This window comes from Alexandromys fortis, unplaced genomic scaffold (assembly GCF_014885135.2).
Source record: "Alexandromys fortis isolate MF-2015 unplaced genomic scaffold, M_Fortis_MF-2015_v1.1 scaffold_41, whole genome shotgun sequence".
NCBI lineage: Eukaryota > Metazoa > Chordata > Mammalia > Rodentia > Cricetidae > Alexandromys > Alexandromys fortis.
The window spans coordinates 124,567-149,398 of NW_026067923.1; the positions used below are offsets into that span (position 1 = coordinate 124,567).

Consider the following 24,832-nt stretch of genomic DNA (forward strand, 5'->3'; position numbering starts at 1 on the left):
ATAGGTGGGAGGAGTAAACAGAATAGGATGCTGGGAGGAAGAGGAAGTGAGCTCAGACTCTGCTCTGCTCCTGGAGAGACTCGACAGCTCTGCTCTGTGGAGCAGAGGCCCGGCTCCGCTCTCCCAGGCAGCTCCGACCCAGGATGGATGTAGGCTAGAATCTTCCCGGTAAGCGCACCTTGGGGTGCTTACACACATTATTAGAAATGGGCTAAATTAATATGTGAGAATTAGCCTAGAAGAGGCTAGATAGAAATGGGCCAAGCAGTCTTTAAATGAATACAATTTGTGTGTTGTTATTTCAGGCATAAGCTAGCAGGTGGCTGGGGTGCTAGGGATGCAGCCCCGCCGCTCATATTTCAACACTAGAGATCGAATCCAGGGCTTCATGTGTGCAGAATGAGCACTTAACTAACTGAACTATACCTTAACCCATACTCTTCTTTCTTTCTTTCAAGCTATTTGGTGTCAGGTCCAAAGGAAACTGCACACCCCCAGACTCTGGCACCTCTACCAAAGCGGTCAGAAGTGACAAATGGCCATCTATGGTGACTATTAGCTTGCTGGCCTCCAAGCTCTCTTATTATCACTCTACCTATGGTTCCTCTCAGCTCTTCACAGCCCGCTTCCTGTCCTACACTCCTCCAGCTCATGGGTTCCCCTCTCCAGCTTCTCACTCCCATACAACGCTGCCATTTCAGTTACATGCTCTCTCCTGTCTTCTCCTCTTGGCTCCTCCCTCTTGCCTCTCTCCCAGCATCCTCTGCCTGCATTCCTTTGTCCTCCTTTCTCTCTCACTCTCCCCTGCTCTCCTCACATGGCCTGGTCCACTCTGCTGGTCATTTCAATGTCTTGCTTTCTCTTCCTGCTCTGGATTCTTCCAGATGCCCCTGGCTACACTCTCTCACATCAGCTATAGAAACCTTCTCCTCAGCCACACCTTGGAGCAGTCAGTCCTAAATTTATACATCTGATTCTGAAACCCTCAATTTATACACTTGGGTTTTTCATGGTTCAGCAATGGCTCTGGATTTCAAATCTCCAGGCCCTGTGTTACACCACGCTTACTAAGTTTTGGTTCAAACAGACCAACTAGTTCATAAGGCATGGCAAGCAGTGAAGAACCAGCCTGCCTCCATCTTAGTCTTAGAAGCCATCTTATAGTAAAGACAGACTAGTCTCATTTTTGTTTATGATTAAATCTGTTTCTCAGGGACAGGCATACCCCACCTGGAAATTAGCTACAAATGGTTCTGTACTGCGTGTTCCAGGAATGCCAATCTGCCTGTGTTTCAAAATGTTGTTTAGAATCATCTTGCAACCCCACCTTTGTTCCAAAAGGTTCTATGACCACCTATGGCTACCTTGTTATGACTACCTATTGCATGACCACCTTGTTCTGCCTACCCTGCCACCATGTCTTTGTGTCAGGAAGTCATTAGAATCTGACTCGTTATGATGTTCTGTTCCTGTAACCAAACCCTCTCCACCTGACCTATGAAAGTCTTGCCTTCCTCTCATTCCTTGCTGATCTCTTAACCCCTGCCCGAGGAAGTCCATGAACACAAATTAAAAAGCTTGCTTTAATGAATTTGGCTGTGATGACTTGAGTTGGTGGTCTTCCTCCTCTGACCTTTGGGATTGATAGTCGCTGAGGACAGGGATGACAGTTCATGTGTGGAGGGTGGATGGCAGTAGCCTACAGGAAGAGCCTAAGTATCCCTGGCTGCTACTTTAACATCTTTATGTCAAAGTGCTGGCAAACACTGTGGGATTGTGTGAGCTAGTCTCATCCCTTTTTAATTTCTTACAGGACTGCTGATGAGCAACAAAGCCTCCAAAGTCAACAGAAGCAGCCCAAGATCCATTCAGTTCCCCTCAATCATGTATGACTTCCTTTTAGACACTTCTAGCATACATCGTTCTTATTATCCTCTAGTTTTGCTTTGAGTCATGAATGTAAGTAACCGAAATTACTTTATCTTAGGATTCTCAGGTAAGCGAAGACATATAAATTCTTAGGAAGGCTAGCACTCACAGCTGGTCGACTGGGTCGGGTGATGTCTCTGGATTCTTCAGGTTTCACCTTGGAAGGTTCGTGGGGGAGCACAGGTGATCCTTCTGACTTACTGTTGGCTAGAGAAAAGAAGAGGGACAAGAAAGAGTGGACATGGCTCTTAGAAAAGGCTGCCTCATTCTGAGTGAGGGACTCACTAGTTACATAGACTCACTAGGCAAATCCATGCATTCGATGGAAAAACAACAAATACTCAAAAAAAAAAAAAAAGTCAGACAGCTGAGGCCTGAAACCCAGAAGCCACAGTAAAAATAAAAATCTGCAGTCACTACCAAGCGTTTTCTGTGTATTAGGCATAGTACTAAATGCTTTCTCTGTTGATTATTGAAATTAATCCTTGTTCCAAGCCAATGGTCTGGCACTATTTTCTTATTCTCTAGATAAGGACAGATTCAAAGATGACACCCCTAGCTCAAGGTGAAGAATAAAATGAGTTTTAAAGGAAGCTGAGAAGTGACCTGAGACCTTTAAGGAATAAAGAATGATACAGGAACAGGGAGGTGCTGATAAAGGTGAGGAACCCAGTAATAGAGTTGGGGAGCCAGGCTGGGGGAGGCCCCCTGTGGCCAGAGTGAGAGATGCCGTGTTATAGATGTCACATGTTAGGCCCCCTGGGGCACAGTGAGAGATGCCGTGTTATGTATGTCATATGTAGAGCAGCAGGCAAATCATGGCTGCATTTGCTAAGGGGCCACGAGCTTATCTTAAGGGAGAGTGACCCACCAGCTTGTTAATAGTTATCAAATTGTGCTTCAGACAGCCTGTTCTTACTTATTGTGAGCACATTTATTCTCTCAAGGAAGTGACTTAAAAAGAGGGAATTTTGACTAGTTAGAACAGGGGTTTTCTAGGTATTAATTAATTGCAGTATAGTCTTTCCATAGGTCTCTTCTTAGTGAAAACTAAGCAATGATGACGCTTTTGAACTAAATATCAGGCTATGTTTTTCTACTTATCTAATGGGAACAACCAGAATAATCAACCTTGTGACTTTAAGGCAAAGGTATTTTCTTCTGTCTTGTGTATTTACTTTATATTGACTTTTAGGAAATGTCATTTTGAGAAATACCCAAGATGATCAAGCATGCTTGGAACCCTGGAAGGGATGACTGGCGCCATGGGAACAAGACAGTGGGGTGCATGAGACTGAAAATGAGGAATCAAGTGGAAGTGGACATTTGGGGAACTAGAAAGTTACCATAGACAGGATTGTTGTTCACACTCTGATGTCAAATGTACAATTAGGGACTCTTGCCCAGTGCCGTCAGAAGACACAAACATAAGACAGCAGACAATTTGCAGTATCACACAACAGTGGCCACGCTGACGGCAGAGTTAGGAAGCAATCTCTCCTTTCCTCCCAAGCAGAAGAGGATGGAGGAGTTAAGAGGATGCTTACCCCGAACTCTGGTTCGTTCACTAGATCCTGCTTGTGACCCAGGCTGAGAGCCTCCTTGGGAGCTGGGCTGGGAGCTGGGTGTGCTGGAGCTGGAGGAACTGCCGCTGCTGGTCCTCTGCAAGGGGCTCTCCAGGACAGGCTCAGTTCTGCGGAGATCAGGATTGCTGCACGGGCAGGAGGACACAATGGCCACAGGTCAACATCCAAAACAGCAAGGCCCCCCGTGAACAACTCAGTAGCAAGCAAACAAACAACAAATAAAAATGAGATAAGGACATAAAGAGACATTTAAAAAAAAAAAAGAACATACTACAAGCCACATATAAAAATGCTTAGCACCACCTTACACTTATTAAAGTGATTTTCTCAAAAAGAGGAATGTTAGCCATTGCTGCTAAGAATGCCGAGAAGGAAAGCCTCGTCCTCTGTTGGTGGAATGCAAATTAGTATATGAAAATTATTATGGAGATTCCTCCAAGAATTATAAACACAGCTACTACATGACCCAACAATTCAGCTTCTGGTTATATTGCTGGAGGAAATCAGGTCGTTGTGCTGAGAAGATGGTGCATTCATTGTTGCATAGATGCATTCATAGCAGCAAAAGATAGAATCAGCATGCACAGACTGATAAAGATGCAATATATTTTTATATATGTAGCAATATATATTCTATACATATGTCAACTGCACAGGAAGACATGCACTGCCTGATCTCACATATGGAAAGGCACAACTCAGAGTAGCAGAGCTGCAGTGTGAATTAGTAGCAGCTCTAAGGTTTGTATGGGAACTGAGAGATGTTAAACAAAGAAATGTTTCAGTTAGACAGGATGAACAAGCTTTCCAGATCTATTGTAGTGTGGTGCCTTTACTTAATATGTAAGTGTAAAGTGGAATTTTCTTTGAGAAAGGATCTCATTATATAGATTACTGTAGCACCACATCCAGCTTTGAAGTAGATCCTAAACGTTCTCATCACAAAAATGGTAACTATTTGAATTCACTTCACAGTTTATAATGACTATTAAAAATCACATGGTACATATAAATATATGTTCTTTTAATTTTGTATACATTACTTAGATTATGGGTGCTTGCTATTGGTAGTGACTCCTGAAGTCCTAAAGCAAAAGATAAATGGTGGAAGGGCAGATGCTGGTAGGGTAGAGGCTGGGAGGGTAGGTGCTGGGAGGATAGAGGCTGGGAGGGTAGAGGCTGGGAGGGTAGAGGCTGGGAGGGTAAACCCTAAAAGGGTAGAGGATGAGCTCCAAACTCAATTCTTGGGTCAACATACTATAGTACTAGCTCTGAGATGAGGAACCCTAGCAAGAGATCTTCCTTTAAACAGTTCTCTCCATAAAACAAAGAAAAACCAACCTATAGTTCACAACCGCAGAGAACCTAGACAAAGAGGAGCCTAAGAGAAACAAACATGGACTTACATAGGAAGGAGAAAAGGACAAGATCTCCTGACTAAACTGAGTGTGGGGGCCATGGGAGATGGTAGAAGGGGAGGCAAAGGAAGGGAGGGGAGCAGAGAAAAATGTATATAGTTCAATAAAAAGAAAAATAAAAAATAACAAAAAAGAGTTTAAAATGCCAAAAAATCCCAGTTCTTCCAGTATTCGTTGTAAACAACTCGAAATATATGAAAGGAAGAATAAGGAACAGCGCATGCAATTCCAATCTAGGAAACGGTCAACTGTATTTTACTATTTGGCAAATTATCAAATATTCAATTTTGTCTCTTACTTTTTTCTTCCTAACCATTTTATCAAATATTCAATTTTGTCTCTTACTTTTTTCTTCCTAACCCTGTATGGTGAGCATTTTACTGTGATCTGAAAAGTGCTGGCTGTAAAATGGCCCATCATATAGACAAACCGGTTTGGCCGTTCTTCTCCTGTTGGTCATTTGTGGGGCTTCCAGCACACTGCTGTGATAGGCAGCCCAGAACTGGCCATCTGTCTGTACGCCAAAGTTCAACTCTAGTTCCCAATTTTGGAATTCTTGGTTAAAAGGTCATGAACACTGTAAACATACATGTATAAGCTAATGTATAAAGATATTAGCAATTTTCACTCTAGTCTATGTGATTATCCTTCTCTATGAAATTTTGTGCATATGTGTGCATGTGCTGGCATGCCTGCGTGTGTGCGTGCATGCATGTGTGTGTGTGTGTGTGTGTGTACATGACTATGGTGACCAGAAGGAGGTGTCAGTCTCCCTGCAGGTGAAGTTACAGGTGATTGTCAACACCTGCTGTGGATTCTGGGAATTGGACTCCAGTGTTCCGTAGGAATGGCAAGTGTTCTGAACTGCCAAGCCATCTCTTCAGCCCCACACGTCCATCTTTCTTGACCCCAAAGAGAAGTATTAGTCACTCACTCAGTGTTACCATAATAGGAATGCGGGATAGAATTTCGTGAAAAAATTATGTCTCACAATTTATTAGTTTTGATCATATAAATTTAGAATTTATGACAATATTGACTCTACAGCATCTGTGGGAAGTGGGTTCGGACTCAACAGTAAAGCCGGCTGCATAGTGACTGCTGGTGACCCGAGGAGAACCAAGAATTCTTGCTGTAATTATGACGCTCTTTAATGTACCATAGCTAATTTTCTGAGAACTGTTTGTATCTAAGGGGTTGAAATAAATTTGGGTCTCATGTAAATATCCTTAAATTAGGAAACACTCAAAATGATCAATGCTTCTTTTCTAAGTATCTTCCATGATAAACACGCTATTTTTCATAAAAAGCAATCGTCCCTAATCCTCAAATAGTGGCTTCTCCGCCACTCTTTTATGAAAGAGTGGTGATCAGGGAATTATTAATAAATTACTAAATTAACTGTAAAATTTATTACTAACCAAATATATTATAGACCAAGAGTGGTGGGTGGCACTTAAGTTTTTTATACTGTTGGATTTTATGGATTGATGACGTCATCTTCGTTGTACTAAAAATATATTGAGAGGATGGTGCTGGTACAGGCTCTGCAACGCTCTCTCATGTCGTGTGGTGACAGCCAGCACTCAGCTACTTGTTCTATCTCGTTTTCCTTCGATGCTTCAGTCAAAATTTGGTTGAATCACATCTAAACTGAGTCTTGTTGGATCAAAATGAGGGTTGGAGAAGGGTAGGCCAGGAGCTGTACTGTCAAGTGTCACCATCGCCATGGCAACGAGATAAATGTGGTAGAGACCAGAGTTAAGAGTTAAGAGCAACTCCGAAAGCAGTGTGAAAAGAGACTGTAAATGCCATTGGTGTTTGGGGAAGTGCATACACATAAGGGGGCGTGGGTGGTGGTATGGAGGAGTGAGGCACACTGGGAATTGGGATAGCATCAGAAAGTCTGGACATAGCCCGTGTGTGATAAAAGCCGGTGTCTTTCTTGTGCATGTGGATAGATGTGAAGCAGAGGCCAGCAAGGCAGTTCACCAGGTCTGTGGTAGGAAACAGAGAGTGAGCTGACTGCAAGAGAAGCGTGGTTTGCTAGCACTGGTTCTTATCGCTTGCTACCTGCCCCCCAAGGCAGGCCTGGGGTGGGGGCCAGCCTAGGAGATAAACAAGGACAGTCAGAAGACTGTGGGCGTGTGAGGGGTCCTGGCTATTGGCAGGACTATCTGGAATACACATGCGTCTCTGATGAAGCTCAGAGCTTCTTCCTGTGTGAGGCTAATTGGACCCCAGGAGCATTCAATGCCTGACTTAGGCCTCATTAACACAAGCCCTCTCTCCAGGTGCTGATTGCCATTCTTGCTGCTGAACTCTAAAAGAAATACTTCGTGTCTCTGTGACCACACAGACAATACAGGAACTTAATGTCTTTTCTACCCTACTTCTCTTTACTTAAAAATACGAGTAATATGGAAAAAATGCCATAGGCTATTTTTCTCTTTCTTATTATATATGTATGTATGGGCTGAGGGGTGAGAAATAAATGCTCATAGAGGTTCAACTTCAGAATTCCACTGAGGAACAGATTTCCCTTATTCACACAGTAACCAAGACTACTTGGATCCCAGCATGCAAAAACGTCAAAAATTCCAAATACATTTCTTTAAATGCTAACTTTTAATTCACATTTTTCTACACAGCAAACAATGATGTTTTCTCTATAAGACAAACATTGAGAGTGTATGTAGCAATTATTATATCTGTTGAATTGTAAAAAAAAAAAGTCAAAGTAGAAAATGAGGATTACAAAGTGATTTTGTGTCCACAGCCTTGGGCCAGGTCTTTAATTAACTGGCTGACTGCCAAAATTCTCTTTACTTTGATGACATGGCCAATAAGAAAAAATCCTAGTCAAAAGGAGATATGTTTGGAACTGGACAGGGAATTATTTTCTGAGATTAAACATTTAGTCACTGGTCTTTTGGACTGGGTGTTTCTGACTTAATTTAAATTTTTTCATATTTCAAAAGTACTTGTTTGAGCAAATTTTAACTTGGTTTAAGAGGAACCCATGAATCAAAGCTAAATATTAAAATGCCTAGAAGTTTTAAGATAGCAATATATTTATATGATCAATTGCAATCTTTATTTCAACTTTCCTGGTCACCCTCATAGGATGAGGTATTTGGTACCCAGGAGCAGGTGAGACCTGCCTGTGGAGCTTGAACTTTAGCTATGCCCAGTTTCGTGGGCAGGAGACTGTGCCACCCCCATCTTTACCCACAGAGGGAGCTGTCAAAAGGATGAGAGACACTTCCTAGATGAGTGGGGACACATTGGGGATACAAACAAGTTCCAAAGGATCTCATCCCTTAAAATATAATGAGCACCACAGGGTAGGGGGCAATGCCTTCAAGATTCAGAGAGACTGGTACAGACCTATAAACAGCAGGGTGAGAAAGAGACAAAATGGTGTCTTGTCGATTAATGAGTGAGGAGTTGCCAGGGCAGACTATCAGAGTTCGAATCCTAGTCCTACCACTTCTTCCTCGGACACACTGGCAATATTTTTGAGCTTTGTTTACTTCAGCTCCCCATCTATTAAATGAAGGTGATGAAAGCCATTGCCTTGGAACCGCTACATGGTTTAAATAGTCAATACTTGTAATGTTAGCTGATAAGATGGCACAGAGGGTAAAGACACTTGCTGTCTTACCATGGCAACCTGAGTTTAATGCCTGGAACCCACAGATAACCAATTCCACTAAGGTATCTTCTGACCTACACCACACACACACACACACACACACACTTTATTGAGTATTTGTAATGCAATGAAGATACTATGTCATTCATAGTGCTTCAAGAGGTATTTATTAAACACTAAAATAGATATAAATTGCCTCAGGAACAGAAGACAAGGTCCTGAAAGGCCTGCCCACAAATATTTGCTGTTTTCACACAGCAAAGAGATAAGAGAGTGGAGAAGTATTTCTTTGGGAAGGAAGTATACCTAGAATAGAAGGTTCTGATTTTCTTGTATTAGCCACACACACTCAGGTGCACACTCTGATTCCAGATTCTTCCATTTAGGGTACTACACAATTACAGTTGATTCAAACCTGTTGTTTTCAGGTTGTTATGGAATAGCTCACATTTGACTGTTGCTATATTATGTCTTGCCCTTGGAATCTAGGATTCACTATTTTAAGTGGAGGAAACAAAATATAAACTTCTTAACCTTCAGGTTCTGTCTGTTTTCCCTCTTTTGCTCACTCAGCACATAGTTTATTTCTTATTCATACCAGAATACTGACAAGAAGAACCACTTTCCTTGGGGATTCTTTTCTATGTGGTGACTTAGGGACCAGGATTCTACTTTTGTTGAAGTATTACCATCTTGATCTCGAGGTTCCTTAAGTTGTTCAGAAAGAGGAGAGAAGCCTTGCTGTTAAAAATAATGTATGTGTATATGTATGTAGAGTTGTGTAAGTGGCTGAATGTATGGGTGTGCTTAGGGAAGTCAGAGTACAACCATAGGTGTTCCTCTGGAGTCTTCATTGGCCTGGAGCTCACCATTAGTGGCTAGAATGGATGGCCATTGAGCCCCAGGGATCCCCTGTCTATAATGTCTACTGTTGGGATTGTAAGTACATCACCATACCTGACATTTTACATGGGTTCTAGCTATCAAATTTATCCTTTCTTTAAGCAAGTTCACTTACATACTGACTCCAAGGCAAGGTAAGAAAGAGAGGCAAGGCTTAATTTATCCTCCAAAGATGTGTGTAACCTACGAGCATGAGGTACATTTAGACTCATGGGTTCTGGAGTCAGTCCCTGGCCATCGGCAACACTTGGTCCTAAGCCACATATAGTCTTGGACTATGCCATTATCATATATTAGTTAACTTTAGCAAATGAAATAACAAATAACACAAAATGTCCTGAGTCTGTTCTCTACTAAGCTCTGTAATTGTCACCGAAATCTACTCTAACTTTGCTGGTTTTCTCATTTCTCTTGAGACTCACTAAATAGGTGGTAAAGAAATTGAAGGAATGTTGATGGAGTATAGGAAACACAGCATGAGAGAGCAGACAAATTGCTTGATGAATGATTGTGTGTTGGCCAGAAGCAGAAGAACCATGAGGAATTGGGGAGGCAAGTCCCAGTGTTGATGACCCCGTGAAGTTTCTTTCCATGCCCAGGGCTTAGCCATGAACCCACTATAATACATGGAAGACGACTCAAGAAAAATCTTCCAAAACCCTGTGCATTTGTGTCTTCCCCTATGAAATTCTGGTCTGAGATGGACAAAACAACATGCCCAGAGGGAAGAGCTTGGGGAGTGAGAGATACACCTGAATGGGCAGCTCAGGGAAGTTGCGTGAGTGAGCTCAGATCATAGAACTTTTTAAAAATATTTATTTATTTATTAAGTATACAATATTCTTTCTGTGTGTATGCCTGCAGGCTGGAAGAGGGCACCAGACATCATTACAGATGGTTGTGAGCCACCATGTGGTTGCCGGGAATTGAACTCAAGACCATTGGAAGAGCAGGCAGTGCTCTTAACCACTGAGCCATCTCTCCAAGCCAGATCATAGAACTTTTAAGTTCACTTGCAGAACTGTGAGAAGTGATGTCACTTAGGTCCAGCCAAGAGTTAGGGCTGTTTTCATACTAGCAGCAGCACGGGAGGCAGGGCATCCCACCAGATGGCTCAGTAAGCGAAGCACTTACTATGCAAACACAAAGGCCTGAATTTGGAGCCTCATAGCCACCTGGAAAGTGCTGTAACACCATCTGTAATCCCAGGGCTGGGCAGGCAGAGATGGGAGCATCTTTAGCTGTCCTAGCTGCAGCAGTGAGAAACCCTGCCTCAGAAAACAGGATGGAGGGTCATTGAGAAGAACACTGGACACTGATGTCTCCATATGCCATGGAAAACCTGTGGGGGTCAGAGGATAGCTTTGTGGGGTTCTCTCCTAATTTTATATGGGTTCTGAAGATAAAACTCAAAATGCCAGGCTTACGCAACAACTGCCTTTAACCACTTCTAAGAGCCATATACCACCCAGTGAGTCACATTCGGTCATGTGGAGATGAATGCTGGCAGAAGCAAGAGTGTTCTGCGGATTGTCACACATGAAGATATGAGGAGTCTCCACGCTCTCAGCCCAAATCTTTGATTGTGCACTGTAGGTGAATAACCACAAACTATTAGGCCACTTCTCGGCTGTCAGTGGGCAGACACTGGTCGTCGTCTCTCATAGAGTTTACATTCTTTGCACAAATATAGTATTTAAGTATCCCAAAGGAAACACCATTTATATGTTACTGACTATCAAATACCCATTATCTTGGGCCTGAAATGTTATTAAAAACTTTTCTGAAGAATTAAACAGCTCCTTCTTAGTTGACTGTAATAGCAGGCCCTTCTGTTTGGGTAACAGAAAAGTCCTTAAGGTTGGGATGATGCTTTATCTAAGCATCCAGATTCCAAGCAACGGGCCTAATGAAAACAGCCTCTAGGGCAGGGTTCGAGAGATCAGGGCGCACTGGTGACTGATAAAGCTCAGCCTGTGCCCAGTGCTAGCATGCCTCTGTCCCCTGGGCACAGCTTTCCGCTAATGTAGGATTGCTTAGCTACACCAGCTAGGCACAGATCTGGCTACCTGCAGAAGAACAAGGGATTCATAGACGCCTACAATTTGCAGCTCCACTTAGAATGAAGTGGGAACATTTCCCCCAAAGACATTCTAAGTCAATTGCTTCCTCCTTTTGGGAATGACCTTTCTAAGTTCTTTCAAGGGAAGAGTTAAGATCAAAAGGATTCTGTAGACAAACAAAACCGTAAGTGTCCCCATCCTCCTCCTTGCTCCCCTTCCCTCTTTGTGGTCTTTCTCTCATCGTGAGCACAGAGAAGAAGAAAACAGCCTGCCCTACTGCATCCTTTTTATAGCTCAGCAGAGGCCACTGGCTATTTCAGTGGAGCCTAAGAACGGATGCATTCATCACGACAGATCCAAGGGAAACTTGATGGGCGACAGCAACAAACAGCAGCTGTCGCCACATTGAGTCTGCCCAGACACAGTGCAGGCACTGTTTACTTCCCAGCAGCCCGTGAGACATCTGCACCAACCAGCACAAGTTGGATGCACCCTCCTGGTTATAGGAATATGCATTGTATGGAAAATCCTGGAAGGACATAGAGTAAATCGTGGAAGCATAACTGTATTTCAGAGACCCTGCATAACTCCAGTGGGGTGACTTCCTGATCAGAGCTGGTTCTGTCGGGGACAAGCTACAGAGTTTCTGGAGTCGCTGTTTCCTAGGTAAGAGCTTTGTTGTGTTCCAGTGGCTCCTGGGGCACCTTTCTTGACCCGGCACTACACTTCAACTCTGATTTCCTTCTTCCGGCTCCACGGCTGCTCTCTGAAGCAAAGGTACGCAATGCTGCAACCACAGCTGTATTTCTAAGTTTGTGCCCAGATTTTAAAAACCTCATAGTTTAGTTATAAAAGGCCATCAAAGTCTACAGTTCAGGTAACAAGCGCACATACTTCAGGAATGAAAAAAAGATCAGAGACATTCTTTGGAAAAGCAGGTATCTTGGATAATCATGGTGACTTCTCTCCCCTTACCTTGCTCTGATTGGTTGAGATCCAAGTCTGGGGCCCAGAGCACTGCCATTCCCAGGGGAATTCTTCCTGGCTAATGCTGGGGATATAGAAGTTGTTCTTTGAGGCACCTGGAAGAAAACCGGAATTGAGAATTAGTTCCCATAATACAATGCAGGCAGGCTACTGTCTGAGGAGTCTTCTCCTCTTGGAAGGCTGGCTAAAAGCTACAAAAGCTGCCTCCTTTAGGAAGAACTGTCTGCAATCCTTCAGTGAAACAGCTAACCCCAAAACAAAGCCAAGGGACTACCTGCTGTCAAGAGTCAAGGAGGGCTGCTCCACAGCTATTAAGGTCATTTCAGTCTCAAAACAGCAGAGGGCGCACTAATGACCTTGACTTACTGAGCTATAAAAAACTACCTTCTCTTGTTTGAACAAAGTGGTAGCTAGGGGAGATCATTGTGCAGTGAGCCCCCTTCCTTACTCCTGTGGAGCACAGTAGGTGGGGAGATCTCGGTGCAGTAGGTGAGAGATCTCTGTGCAGTGAGCGCCCCTACTCCTGTAAATGCAGTAGGTGGAAGATCTCTGTGCAGGGAGCACCCTTCCTTACTCCTGTGGACACAGTAGGTGAGAGATCTCTGTGCAGTGAGCGCCCTTACTTCTGAGAAGTGCAGTTGGTGGGAGCTGCACAGGGGACAGCGCCACACTTCACTTTAGCTCACAGCACAATGAACAAACAGATTATGAACTCCAGTGAAGAGCTAGGGCACCAGTCTAGACCTCGACAGTAAATCACATGCTGGGGAGCCTGGAGAAGCTATCTCTTTATTACTTACTTTTTAATATTTGTGTATGTGCGAATCCCGGCATGCATGGATCACGTTTGTGCTGGGTGCCCGTGGAAGCAGGGAGCAGGCATCAGATCTCCTAAAACCAGAGTTCTAGGTACTTGTGAGCCAACCAGTGTGGGTGTGGGGAAATGACCCAGGGTTCTCTCAAGAGCAGAAGTGCTCTGACCGCTGGGTGATCTCTGCAGCTCTTACCACTCTTATAACGTGAAAACACGGACTGTTATACTTCCTAAGTGAGCTACTATTGTTAAATACAGCCCCACACCTCAAACATTGTGTTTTGGTGGTTAATTAGTAAATGCTATTTATAAAACATAATTAATATTGGAAATACTAGAAGGGTCTTCAAAATGCCTGTGTGAGGATAATACGGCTGGGGAGCACAAGTATGTATTACTAGCTCAGCCGGGAAAGTGCGGAGCAGAGCTCAAAGGTGGCTTCTCTTGCAAAGCTTACAGACACCTGCTTGTGCGCTCAGGTATTATGCAAAGGGAGTCCAAGAAACACACTAATATTAGTGCAAAAGATGACTTTCAATGCAAGTGTTATCCTCTGTCTATTTTGAAAGAATGTTTTGTTATAATTCATTTGAACACAAAGTAGAATCAAGGAAGCAAAACAAAATGGTCAAATTGGTACAACACCTGTTCAGATTAAACCTTACTGTTGTTTTTCCCCCGCTTTCTTTTTGTAGATGAGAACATTTGGAGAGAAGGGCTCAATGAGGACCAAACCCTGAGTATTTCCACTGACCTAATGTTTCTCCCTGGCTTTCCGCATGTCTACCCACATGGATTTAGAGAGAGGCTCAGCCACTTCCCCTTCCAGGTTTCAAACATTGTCCGTGTTTGATTGTCAAAATGATGGCAATCCTGTTGTGATTCCCACTTCACAGGGAGATAATGATTGCTTGTAAATCATTAAAACTACTTTATTTTTATGGAAATTATGGGACATTCTAATTATCACAGCTTCATCGTATGCTGAGCTCAGGAGAAAAGACATTCATGGACCAGGAAATGTCGTTCGCATCTTAAAGACATCCAGGTTGACTGTAGACATTCTAGAATATTGCTTAGAACAAATAACAATTTAGCGATGTATAATGAAAGAAAAGAATTCAAGGTTGTTCTGTAGGGTGGGAAAGCTAGTCATTTCACTCTCAAGTACAGTTCTCTGTATTAAGGCTGGGAATAAAGTACCCTTAGCTTAGAGGGCGCATTCCTCACAGGAGCCAACTGAAATGCCCAAAGGCATTTGTATGTGTGTGTTTTCATATGTGTGTGACAGCCCTGTGTGCGTATGCCTGTGGAGCTAAGGGTCAGTGTTGGGTAGCTACCTCTGCCTGTCTCTCTGTCTCTGTCTCTGTCTGTCTCTCTCTCTCTATGTATGTGTGACAGAGTGTCTCATTGAACCTGGAGCTCACCAGTTTATCGACTTTCTGGCTATGGGTCGTCTTTTCTCCACTTCCTCAGGACTAGGGTTATAGACATATGTCACCGCGCCTGGCTTTTATGTGAGCGCTGGAGTCTTGAACTCAGGTCCAGTGCCTATATGGCAAGCACTTTACTGACCGAGTCTCCTCTCTACAGGACCCAGACCATTTCCTGAACCTTCAAAAATCTGGTTGAGTTTTGTGCTGTTAAATATAAGAATAAGTGAATTTTCTTTTGTTTCTCTGGTTTGTCTAGCTATAGGTGCAATGATCATTGAAAATATCCACTAGTCTATCTTCTAACAGGAACAATAAAGTGGCCTAGAGTGTTTGGGGTTGCGAGTTCCAGTTCTGTGTGAAGACACACACTTCACTTCCCTGTCACTCATACTGAGTCTCTGCCCCCCTCCCCCGCTCCCCCCGGGAAAGCAAAGATCAAAAATGACTGCCTAAGACTTAGCTTAGAGAAAGGGCAATGGCAGCTGTGAGGAGGGAAGGGCCTAGGCACAATCGTGGTCTCCAAACTGTGAAAGGGATGGAATAGTGGTGGGTGCTGATGGTGGTGGTGACACAGACACACCCAGCATGGAGGATGCTGATGGTGGTGGTGACACAGACACACCGCAGCACAGAGGATGCTGATAGTGGTGGTGACACAGACACACCGCAGCACGGAGGATGCTGATGGTGGTGACACAGACACACCCAGCACGGAGGACACAGATACACCGCAGCACCGACGTTACCTTTGGTGGAATATCTTCTTCCTGTCGTAACCAAGAGCTTCGGTCGAACTTCTCAATGCGAGTCGGGAGAGGAGGGTTTTCTGAGGTGGGATCTGAGTTCTGGCGTGGCATCTCAACCCTGTGAGAGGTCACATTCAGAGCCTCCTGGAACCCAGACAGGCCCTTTGTGGGTTGCTCGTGCACTGACTGGGAGACGGTCAAGGCAGGTCCCTGGGATTTTACAGCTACCAGCTGTGGGATCTAAGCAGACAGCACAAAGTCAGCATTATTAGAAGCCCATAGGTCGAAGGGACAAGAAGTTCTGCATGCAGGAGCTGAATTCGTCAGAGCTATTGACAAGGTGGTTTTCAGTTAGCAATAGCTGCACTTGGGATGAACCTCACAGGCCAAGACCCTCCCGCTAGTTAAGGCTGCACACATGCTTCTTACAGCCTCCAGAATCTTCAGTTTAGAGAACACGGAGGGCTTAATCAGGGATCCTGGCAGCAGGCTTGGTGTTTTCGCTGGAACCGCTGAGAAGTCAAGGAGTAGTGTGGTGGTAGTGACAATAATTACCTTTATTCAACATTCCTTGGACAGCAACACAAGCTGTTTTATAAGCTATCCTGTGCTCCCTCTTGTAAAGCCCTTAGCTTTGACTTTAGATACATTGTTCTGTGGAAGAGGAAATGCTCTAAACCACTTTCCTTTCCGGAGCTCACTGAGTCCACTGGGGTAGACACAACCAGTCTCCTTTCAGACTTGAGCAATCCCAGGTGGACAGAGATTAAGTAGATTTCACCGCTGAGCTGAAGGCCGGCACTCCACTCCTCAGAGCCCATGCATCTGACCTTTATAGTGTACTCTTTCCTCCTTATGTGTTTCTCCCTGCACCGTGTGTGTGTGTGTGTGTGTGTGTGTGTGTGTGTGTATGCAGGTGCACATGTATGTTTAGAGGCTGGAGGTCAACTTCAGAATGTTTATTTGGTTTATAGTCTGTCTGACTCTCCGCCTCTCTCTGTCCCTCCTTCTCCCTCTGTTTCTTGAGACAGAGTCTCTCTGTGTAGCTCAGGCTGGCCGGGAACTCAGTGCAGTCAAGTCTGGCCTTTAACAACGTACAGAAATCTACCTGCCTCTGTCTTCTGGGTGCTGGGATTAAAGGCTTGTGTCACACATGGCCGTCACTGTGTTTAAAACAAGGTTTCTCGCTGGCTTAGAATTGTCAATTTGACTAAGCCCTGGCCAACAAGCCTCAAGGGTTCTCTGCACCCACTTCTCCAGTGCTAGGTTTACAAGCATGCGCTACCATGCCTAGCTTTTTTTTTTTTTTTATGTGTGTTCTAGGGCCTGGACTTGGGTCCTTGTATGGCAAGTACTTTGTGGAATGGCTTATCTCAGGCTCTGCCTGACTGGATAACATACACCATCCCCTGATGCCAGGATGTTTCTTGAGGAGTTATTTCAATAGTTAGGCATGCAGTGCAGTGGTCCATGCAGGGATGGCTTCTGGGATTTTCATTTGGCCTCTTAAGAAGAATCACCCAAATCCAGGCCACAAGGGAGCCTTTCAACACTACGTGTGCCGCTGCATTCTGTGACTACTGAAGCCTGCCCTACCGCATCATGTACACTGCATTCTCTACTGGAGCCTGAGTCCATCTCCGGGCCTGGCCTGTAGTCCATGAACCGTGACTCGGAAGAAAAAGGGATCTAGTGTGCTCCCTAAATTAAACCGCTAATTCAAGCTGTATTGATTTCCTGTTGGTGTGCACGATGACCTGCCAAGCCCTCTTTTGTCTGCAATTCCTGCTGGAGAGTTATACTGACAAGCAAGAAAATCCTCCATGCTTGGCTCTGTTCGGCGTCAGCCGATAGACCTTGCAATGTTCATGCGGATGTAAACACCATTAAATATATTAGATAACATTAAAACAAAACACAGTAAAGTTTCTAGTACAAAACCCAAACTCAATTGAGCAGACCATTCCAAGCACCCTAAACATTGAAGCACCCGAAGAATGCTTCCATAGAAAGTCTATACTTTTCTTTCCTCGTTATTTCAGAAGGCACACTGCCCCAGAGGGCTCCCCTTTCACAGGGCAAAGGGTCCTTATAAGGTCAAAGTTGAAGGTTTTCAAAAGAAAGCAAACCCTTGTTAAATGTCCCCTTTATAAAAGTCTGCAAGAGATAATTATGTACAGATAAAAACAATCAGGGGAAGGTGTATTAAATTGGTTGGTGCTGAGACATCTTGAATTTCGTTCATTACTGCCAACTTAATACACAAAAGCATTGATTTTTTTTTATCATTATTCTTTTAAGTTCCATTTCAAACATCAGTGCATACTTCAAAGGTGACCTGAAAACACACTGGGGAAGCCTTACTGCAGCTGGGGGCTGGGAAGGAATTGAGATGTTTGTGTGAGCAAGCTGTATTACCTTTTCTCCTATGGAATTTCCACATCCTATTTCATTTGGAATTTCATCTAGGCAGAAATGGTCAGGAAGCATCTTTCCTAACAGTGAAATAATCTTTCCCTACCAAATGTCTTCACACAGTGCTTCTCAGCCTCTAAAGCGCACCAGAATCAACCCGGAAGGCCTAACCCCGAGTCCCTGGTCACCAGGGCTGAGGCAGACACAGGGGTATGTATTTTTACTGAGCTCATGGGTGCTGCAGGTTGCTGGCCTGGGGTGGGGGAGGGGGAGCATGCCTGGAGAACCACAGGCTTAGAAAGCACATGTCTATTTCACCAAGCCGATTCTAGGGCTCCCATTCAGATTTCCACCCATGTTTCAAGGAAAGGAAGAATATGTGTACAGAGTCTACCTCAGAGATCTATATATGAATTTTAATTTTCCTGCTTGTAGCTACAGAAATGCATGTCCCCACCCTGCAGCACTTGCAAGGTTCTTCACAGGAGCCACTTTACCAAGAAGTGACCTTGAAGTTGACTCAAGGTCAATCGCTCTATCTTCACACCTGTGTTCTTGAGCCTCTCAATGCAGAGAGGCTTCTGTCCCTCTGAATGCCATGCTAAGAGTCTTTACTTCCTTGGTCTGATGACATGCCAGAATCTTCTAGACTTTTAAAGCTTTGCTAGATACAAGTGTCCACCAGAAGAGAAGATACATTATACCTGGGGGTCAACAGGTCTGAGCATTGGGGGTGTCCGAGCAGGCTGAACCCCACTGATGCTGAAGGACTCCGATCTTGGGGGCAGGTTGGGGTCAGAGATCCTGTTGGCGACCTTGTGAGGCATGGCAGGCGAACTCTGTCTATTTAGTCTTGAACGTTCTTCTACCTAGAGGTCAAAGGAAAAGAAAGCCTTAATGACCAGAAGTTGGTGCATTTTTCCAGTAAGGATTTCCTGGAATCACCCACACAGGCATTTTTTTCTGTTATTTTTTTTATTAATTTTTTTAATTAAAAATTTCTGCCTCCTCCCCGCCTCCCTTTTCCCTCCCCCTCCCTCCACTCCCCACACCCCACTCCCCTCTCCCTCCCTCTCTAGTCCAAAGAGCAGTCAGGGTTCCCTGCCCTGTAGGCAGTCCAAAGTCCTCCCCGCTCCATCCAGGTCTAGGAAGGTGAGCATCCAAACAGGCTAGGCTCCCACCAAGCCAGTGCATGCAGTAGGGTCAAAACTCAGTGCCATTGTCCTTGGCTTCTCAGTAGCCCTCATTGTCCACCATATTCAGAGACTCCGGCTTTATTCCATGCATTTTCAGTCCCAGTCCAGCTGTCCTTGGTGATCTCCTAATAGATCAGCCCCACCCCACACAGGCATTTTTATGTCCCTCTGATGAATTCAAAGAGCCCAAACTTGTCATTTTTGTTTGGCAGCAAGATCTTTTCTCTTCTCCATCATTTTCTTTTCTCCTTTACTTTCTCCATCTCATGGAAGTTCTTCCGGTAAACAAAGACATGCAAGACACTTGAGCCCTTCCGTTACCCATTAGCTTGTCTTAGTTCAGCTAACTGGGCATTCACAGCCTGCTAAGAGTTTGTCTTGCATTCTTGGGTTACTATCCTACTGATTAGTCACAAAGCCATGCACCAGGCAGGGAAATGGTGTACACTGCAGATCATCAAAGGGGACCATGGTGGGCAGCAATGCTACCGCTGAAGGGAAGGCAGAAACCTGCACTGGGCTGACTCAGGAGACAGGGGCAGGAACCACGTGAGGACTGAGGGAGAGGTGCACACGGAAGCTCTGTGCTTCTCTGCATGCTGCTGATGGGCACAGGGGCGTCCTGGATGCTACTTAATGACATGCCTGTCTTACCCAGACTTCCTGTATCATTTTCTTTTCTCCTCAGGGCCCTTTCCTTTCAGTTGTCTCTCCCTGTTACCCAAAATACACTGCTCCTCCCATGCTTTCTATTCCCAGTAGGACTCTGATGCCCCACTCCCTCCGACTCCCCTCTGCTGCCCACCTTCTAGCCCTTCATCCTCTCCCCAATCCCTGCCCCTTCTCTTCCCATAACCCATTTCATTTCCTTGTCACATCCTCTTCTCCAGGGTTTTTCTCAGCCTAAGGACCTCCCAGCAGAAGCTCAGAGAACAAATGTTTCTTTTTAAGCAGATAAAAATCACTCTCAGTCAGTCCGTATTTATAGCAGCAGATCGACAGCCACAAGAATGACTTGAGAGTTAAATAAACAAGATGGACATCAACAATCAAGATGGAAGACCTTGATCAACTCCAAAGGGCCTAGACTCTTGCTCTAGGTTTATCTTATACTGTCTTATTTCTTTAGAGTCAAAATAATGTTTGTGCTTCTCAAGCATGCAGCACAACGCCACACACCATTCTCCTCACCCTGCTGGCTCATTAGAATGAGTCCTTAACTCCCTTCCGTTGACTCAATATTCAGATCTGTCTGTCTGTATGTGCCAGCTAAGGTTTAAACTTTCTTTCTTTCTTTCTTTCTTTCTTTCTTTCTTTCTTTCTTTCTTTCTTTCTTTCTTTCTTTCTTTCTTTCTTCTTCTTCTTCTTCTTCTTCTTCTTCTTCTTCTTCTTCTTCTTCTTCTTCTTCTTCTTCCTCTCTCTCTCTCTCTCTCTCTCTCTCTCTCTCTCTCTCTCTCTCTCTCCTTTTTCTCTCTTTCCCTTTTTGCCTGATTTGAAACAAAATCCAAAAATCCTACTAATTCTTGTCTTCCTTACCCTATTTTGAATCTTTCTAGAGACAGGCCTGATCTCCTATTCCTAGTAAGTCTGTTTCAGCCTCAAACATTTAAACATGCTTCATTAAGCCACAGATTAGGAAACGGCCCTCTTGCCTCTATGTGGTGTAATTTGAACATCTCTTCCCCCACTATGACTTTGTGGGATGTGTCTGATTGGCCCCCACTTGACTTTGGTTTTGAAACTTCAAGTCCTAGAAATTCACCACACACCCAATTATACTAGCCACAAAAGACCAGAGATATAAACCAGGAAATGGTTACTTTGTGAGAGCATAAAGCATTATATCAGCAATAATTACCTGGCCATGTACTGAGCAGAAGAGTAAAGCCAGCTATCATTGCAAGACCTCAAAGCCCCAAGAAGATGGCAACAGCCAAGCCAAGTACCACTTCTAAATCCCAGACTTCTTGCAAGAAAAGAAAGTGGCTATTCTTTGACCACCGCAATTCATTATCTCCTCACTCCCTAAATGTTTGTGCTCAGGAACCCTGGGGAGTAGAAACAGTTCAGAGAAATACCTGGATTTCTACACTCTGGCCACCCAAAATCCCAAACTCATGGTGCATTGTGGTATAATAATGAGCATATAACCATATGTTCAGAATCAAATATATTCAGAGTGAGGCATACTTGTAATGATTATTAGTGTTAGTTTTAGCTGTCAGATACAGGGCAAAAAGTGAGTACCGATTACACAGGGAACTTGTGTGCCTGATTAGTTGTGTAGAGAGAGAGGTTACTAAGCAACTGCTGGACATAATTTCAGTGCTTTCAATAAGTTCATGCATTAGAGTCTACCTTTGAATGTCTTAATCTGCCATAGTCCACATCATATGAAATAATAACCAGTTGTTAATTCCAAGTCAATGATGTCAACATGGGTCAATGTGCTGAATTTTATAAGGAGGCGTTTGGACAACAAAATGGTAAAGCCATGAGAAGGTTGTACTATTAGGGCATTTGATTACACACTCAAAAGATTTTTATATTTATTTCGTGTGTGTGTGTGCCACAACACTTCAGAGTTCAGAAAAGAACCTCTGGGAGTTAGTTCTCTCCTTCTACCATGTGGGTTCCAGGGACTGAGCTCAGGTTTCTAGGCTGGGAAGCCAGCATCTTTAGTTGATGAGATATCTTGCTGGCCCTGACTCTATTTTTTGTCTCTAGAAAATCTTGCCTTAAAGCACTAAGGAAGGTTGGGACACAGATGTGCTTAGCGCCAAAATTTCCCTTAACTACTGGAGGAAAGACAGCAAACCAGACATTGGAAACAGCATTTTCCAGAGAGAGAGAGAGAGAGCTGAGTGTTCTTAGACAGAGAAACCCTGTCCTGAGAAAACAAATTAAAAAAAAAAAAAAAAGCAAAGTGGCTCTTCCCCCTAGCAAAGCTAAGCAAAGCTAAACACAGCTAAGGTGGGCACAGTCCAGACCTACTTCCCTCTGCTGGAGGAGAGTAGTGGGATTTGTTCCAGCCTCCTGCCGCCAGGGAGATGGGAAATACCAGGGGTATCAGCAGGGTGCAGTATGGCTCTGTGAACAAAGTGCTTTTTGCACAAGCGTGAGGACCTAAGTTCAGTTCCCCAGAATCCCAGTATCCAGATGTGGTGTCTCTGCAGTGCACATCTGTAATCCCAGTGCTTCTGTAGCACAATGAGAGGTGGAGACTGGAGATCCCTAGACGCTCCCAAACCAACTCCCCTCTCATATACAGCAGTGACCAGCATGCATTGCAGAGAGAAGACATGATACAGCGCTAAGAGCGTTAGAAGATTATTCCATGCAATGATCATGTAAACAGAGCACCCTGCTGCACGCTGCTGCAAGTTAAAATACCGTTTGGAGTGGCAACGGGTGACTCAGACTAACCGGTGCCATTTTAGTGCACATGAGAAAGCAAAAGAAATTTCTATCATCTGAAAGATGAGAAAAATGCTCAAGTTCTGCTGATGGACAGACACTACATTATACTATCACGTCTGCAGGGCTATTCTCACTTCCTTTGAAATTAAGAAAGTGAGAGAATTTGAAAAGAGTGAGCTTGCCTCAGCAGCCTTTCAATGCAGACTTTCACATTCCTTTCTGGCTGAGATCTGAAAATCAAAGCCTCTGCAACATCCAGACCCAATAGAATACTAAATCTAAGGGAGAAGGGGTTAGCTTGACAAAAATTCCCAAAGGACAAGTAGCCCTGGCACTGGGTTACTGCATGGAGGGGGGCAGAGATAGGAGGACCACTGGGCCTTGCTAACTGCCAGCCTAGCTCTAGCTTCAGCGAGAGAGCCTGTCTTAAGGAATAACTTATATTTTCCTCTGGTGTTTACACATGCATGTATTGGTGCATGCACCTGAACTACATCACACACACACACACACACACACACACACACACACACCCCAGAGGCTGAAGCATTGCATCACATTACTGATGAAAACTTGTCGATTTGGAGTGAAGCTGGACAGAGGATTAATCTAAAAAAGGAAGGATATGGTTTTGGAGATAGATTGATGGTTATTTAGAGGCCAGATTATGTTAACTACACAAGAAGAACAAGGCTGAACATGAAATTGCCAAAGAATATCCCCACACATGTTTAGAGCTGTATTAAGTCCCAAGGAAGAACCCTGGTGGCTGGGAAGCCTGGTGTCTTGAATGATGCCATACACTGGATATGGCTCAGATTTGTGGTGACCAGAGACCCTCACATCTGAAGTGCTTGATGGCACAGTTGTGCTGTGCTGTTTGTGTGTCCAGCTGTTATTTTACTGATAGGAGCCTGGGCAGGAAGCAGGGGAGGCAGAAGGTCTACGATACTGCCTTAATAGTATCAGTAGAGATTTGCTGCCAGGAGAGCTTCTGAGAGCCCAGAAACTGTGAACTAATTATCAGTAGATAGGATGTGCCAGGGAACTTAATGATGGCAACAGACACACAGCAGAGAACAATGCAGCCAAGGCAGACAAGCTCAAATCGGAGCTTGCTAGAAGCTGATGGGAAGAGGCAGAAACCACAGCACACTCTCCTCTTTCTGGGTGTGTTCTAACACGGGGAGCTGCCTATGAAAGAAGGAATTTAAGGAGTTTTGTGAGCTGCAGTTGTCCCTTTCCTAAACGTCTGCTAGGAGTGAGGAACACTGAAAGCTGGGGTCACTGGGTCCTTGCTGTGGACTATAATGGCAGTAGCCCTGTGGAGGGCAGCACACTGGCTTACTGAACAATTACATGGGCAGGAGTTGAGGATTTTAACTCAGCAAGACTAAGAAATGGCTGAGCAGTGGAGGAAGACAGCCAGGAAGCCTATTACTTAGCAGCACACTGGTTCCACTGATGCAGAAGTGGTGTGGGTTATTAGGGAGTTCTGAAGCCTTAACTCCACTGGCAACTTAGTGGGATTTTAAATCATCATGGAAACAACTCTCTAAACATCCCTGAGAGGGATTACCTAGATCTGAGTATCTGGGATGGGAAGATCAACCCTGCACGTCGGTGGTGCCGTGCTGAGGGCTGGAGTTCCAGAATGAATGAGAAGGACACGTGATCTGAGCACAGGCATTCCACCGTCTGCTTCCTCAGTGCTAACACAAGGTGACCATCTGCCTCTTGCTCCCACTGTCTTGCCTTCTCTGCCATGATGGACTGCACCTCCTGGAGCTGTGAGCCACAGTGAACCCCTCCTTGAGCTGCCCTTGCCAGGGATTCTGTCACAGCAATGAAAGGAGGAACTAACAGCAGGGTCAGTGCTCTATCCGGGAGCAGAGGCACAAACCTGAACTATTGATCTAGGAAAGGTGTCAGCAGTTCCGCAAAGGTCACTACGGGTCATGTTATAGACTGTAACAGAAAGTGATCGAACATCCTCTTTATCCAATCAAAGTGATTTGCTGTATAGACGTAGTTCTTGAACATTTGAAAAGTTATTTCCCTGTAACAGTGAATGTCAATTAAAAAGGACACAAACAGTGTATAAAGGTGAAAATGTTACAGAAAATACTATTCTTTGATTGCCGTCTCTCATTAACCATCACGATTAGGATATTATTTCTACTATTTCCTATACCTAGTGAGATAAGATAGAAAAAGAAAAGATTAAGAAAATAAAAATAGAATTGTGGGTCTGGTTCTGG

The 24,832-nt window shown here is 44.3% G+C and overlaps 1 protein-coding gene across 4 annotated transcripts in view; it reads right to left on the bottom strand.

The window, feature by feature from the left end:
* Positions 1-24,832, bottom strand: part of Tnik (TRAF2 and NCK interacting kinase) — a 406,558-nt gene that overhangs the window by 48,196 nt on the left and 333,530 nt on the right. For all 4 annotated transcript variants that reach the window (XM_050142093.1, XM_050142094.1, XM_050142096.1 and 1 more), the window contains 5 exons: positions 18,660-18,824; positions 15,541-15,780; positions 12,533-12,639; positions 3,477-3,640; positions 2,039-2,136 (listed from right to left, as the gene is read on the bottom strand). In XM_050142093.1, the coding sequence (XP_049998050.1) occupies positions 2,039-2,136; positions 3,477-3,640; positions 12,533-12,639; positions 15,541-15,780; positions 18,660-18,824 (774 nt within the window). The remainder of the gene's footprint in view (positions 1-2,038; positions 2,137-3,476; positions 3,641-12,532; positions 12,640-15,540; positions 15,781-18,659; positions 18,825-24,832) is intronic.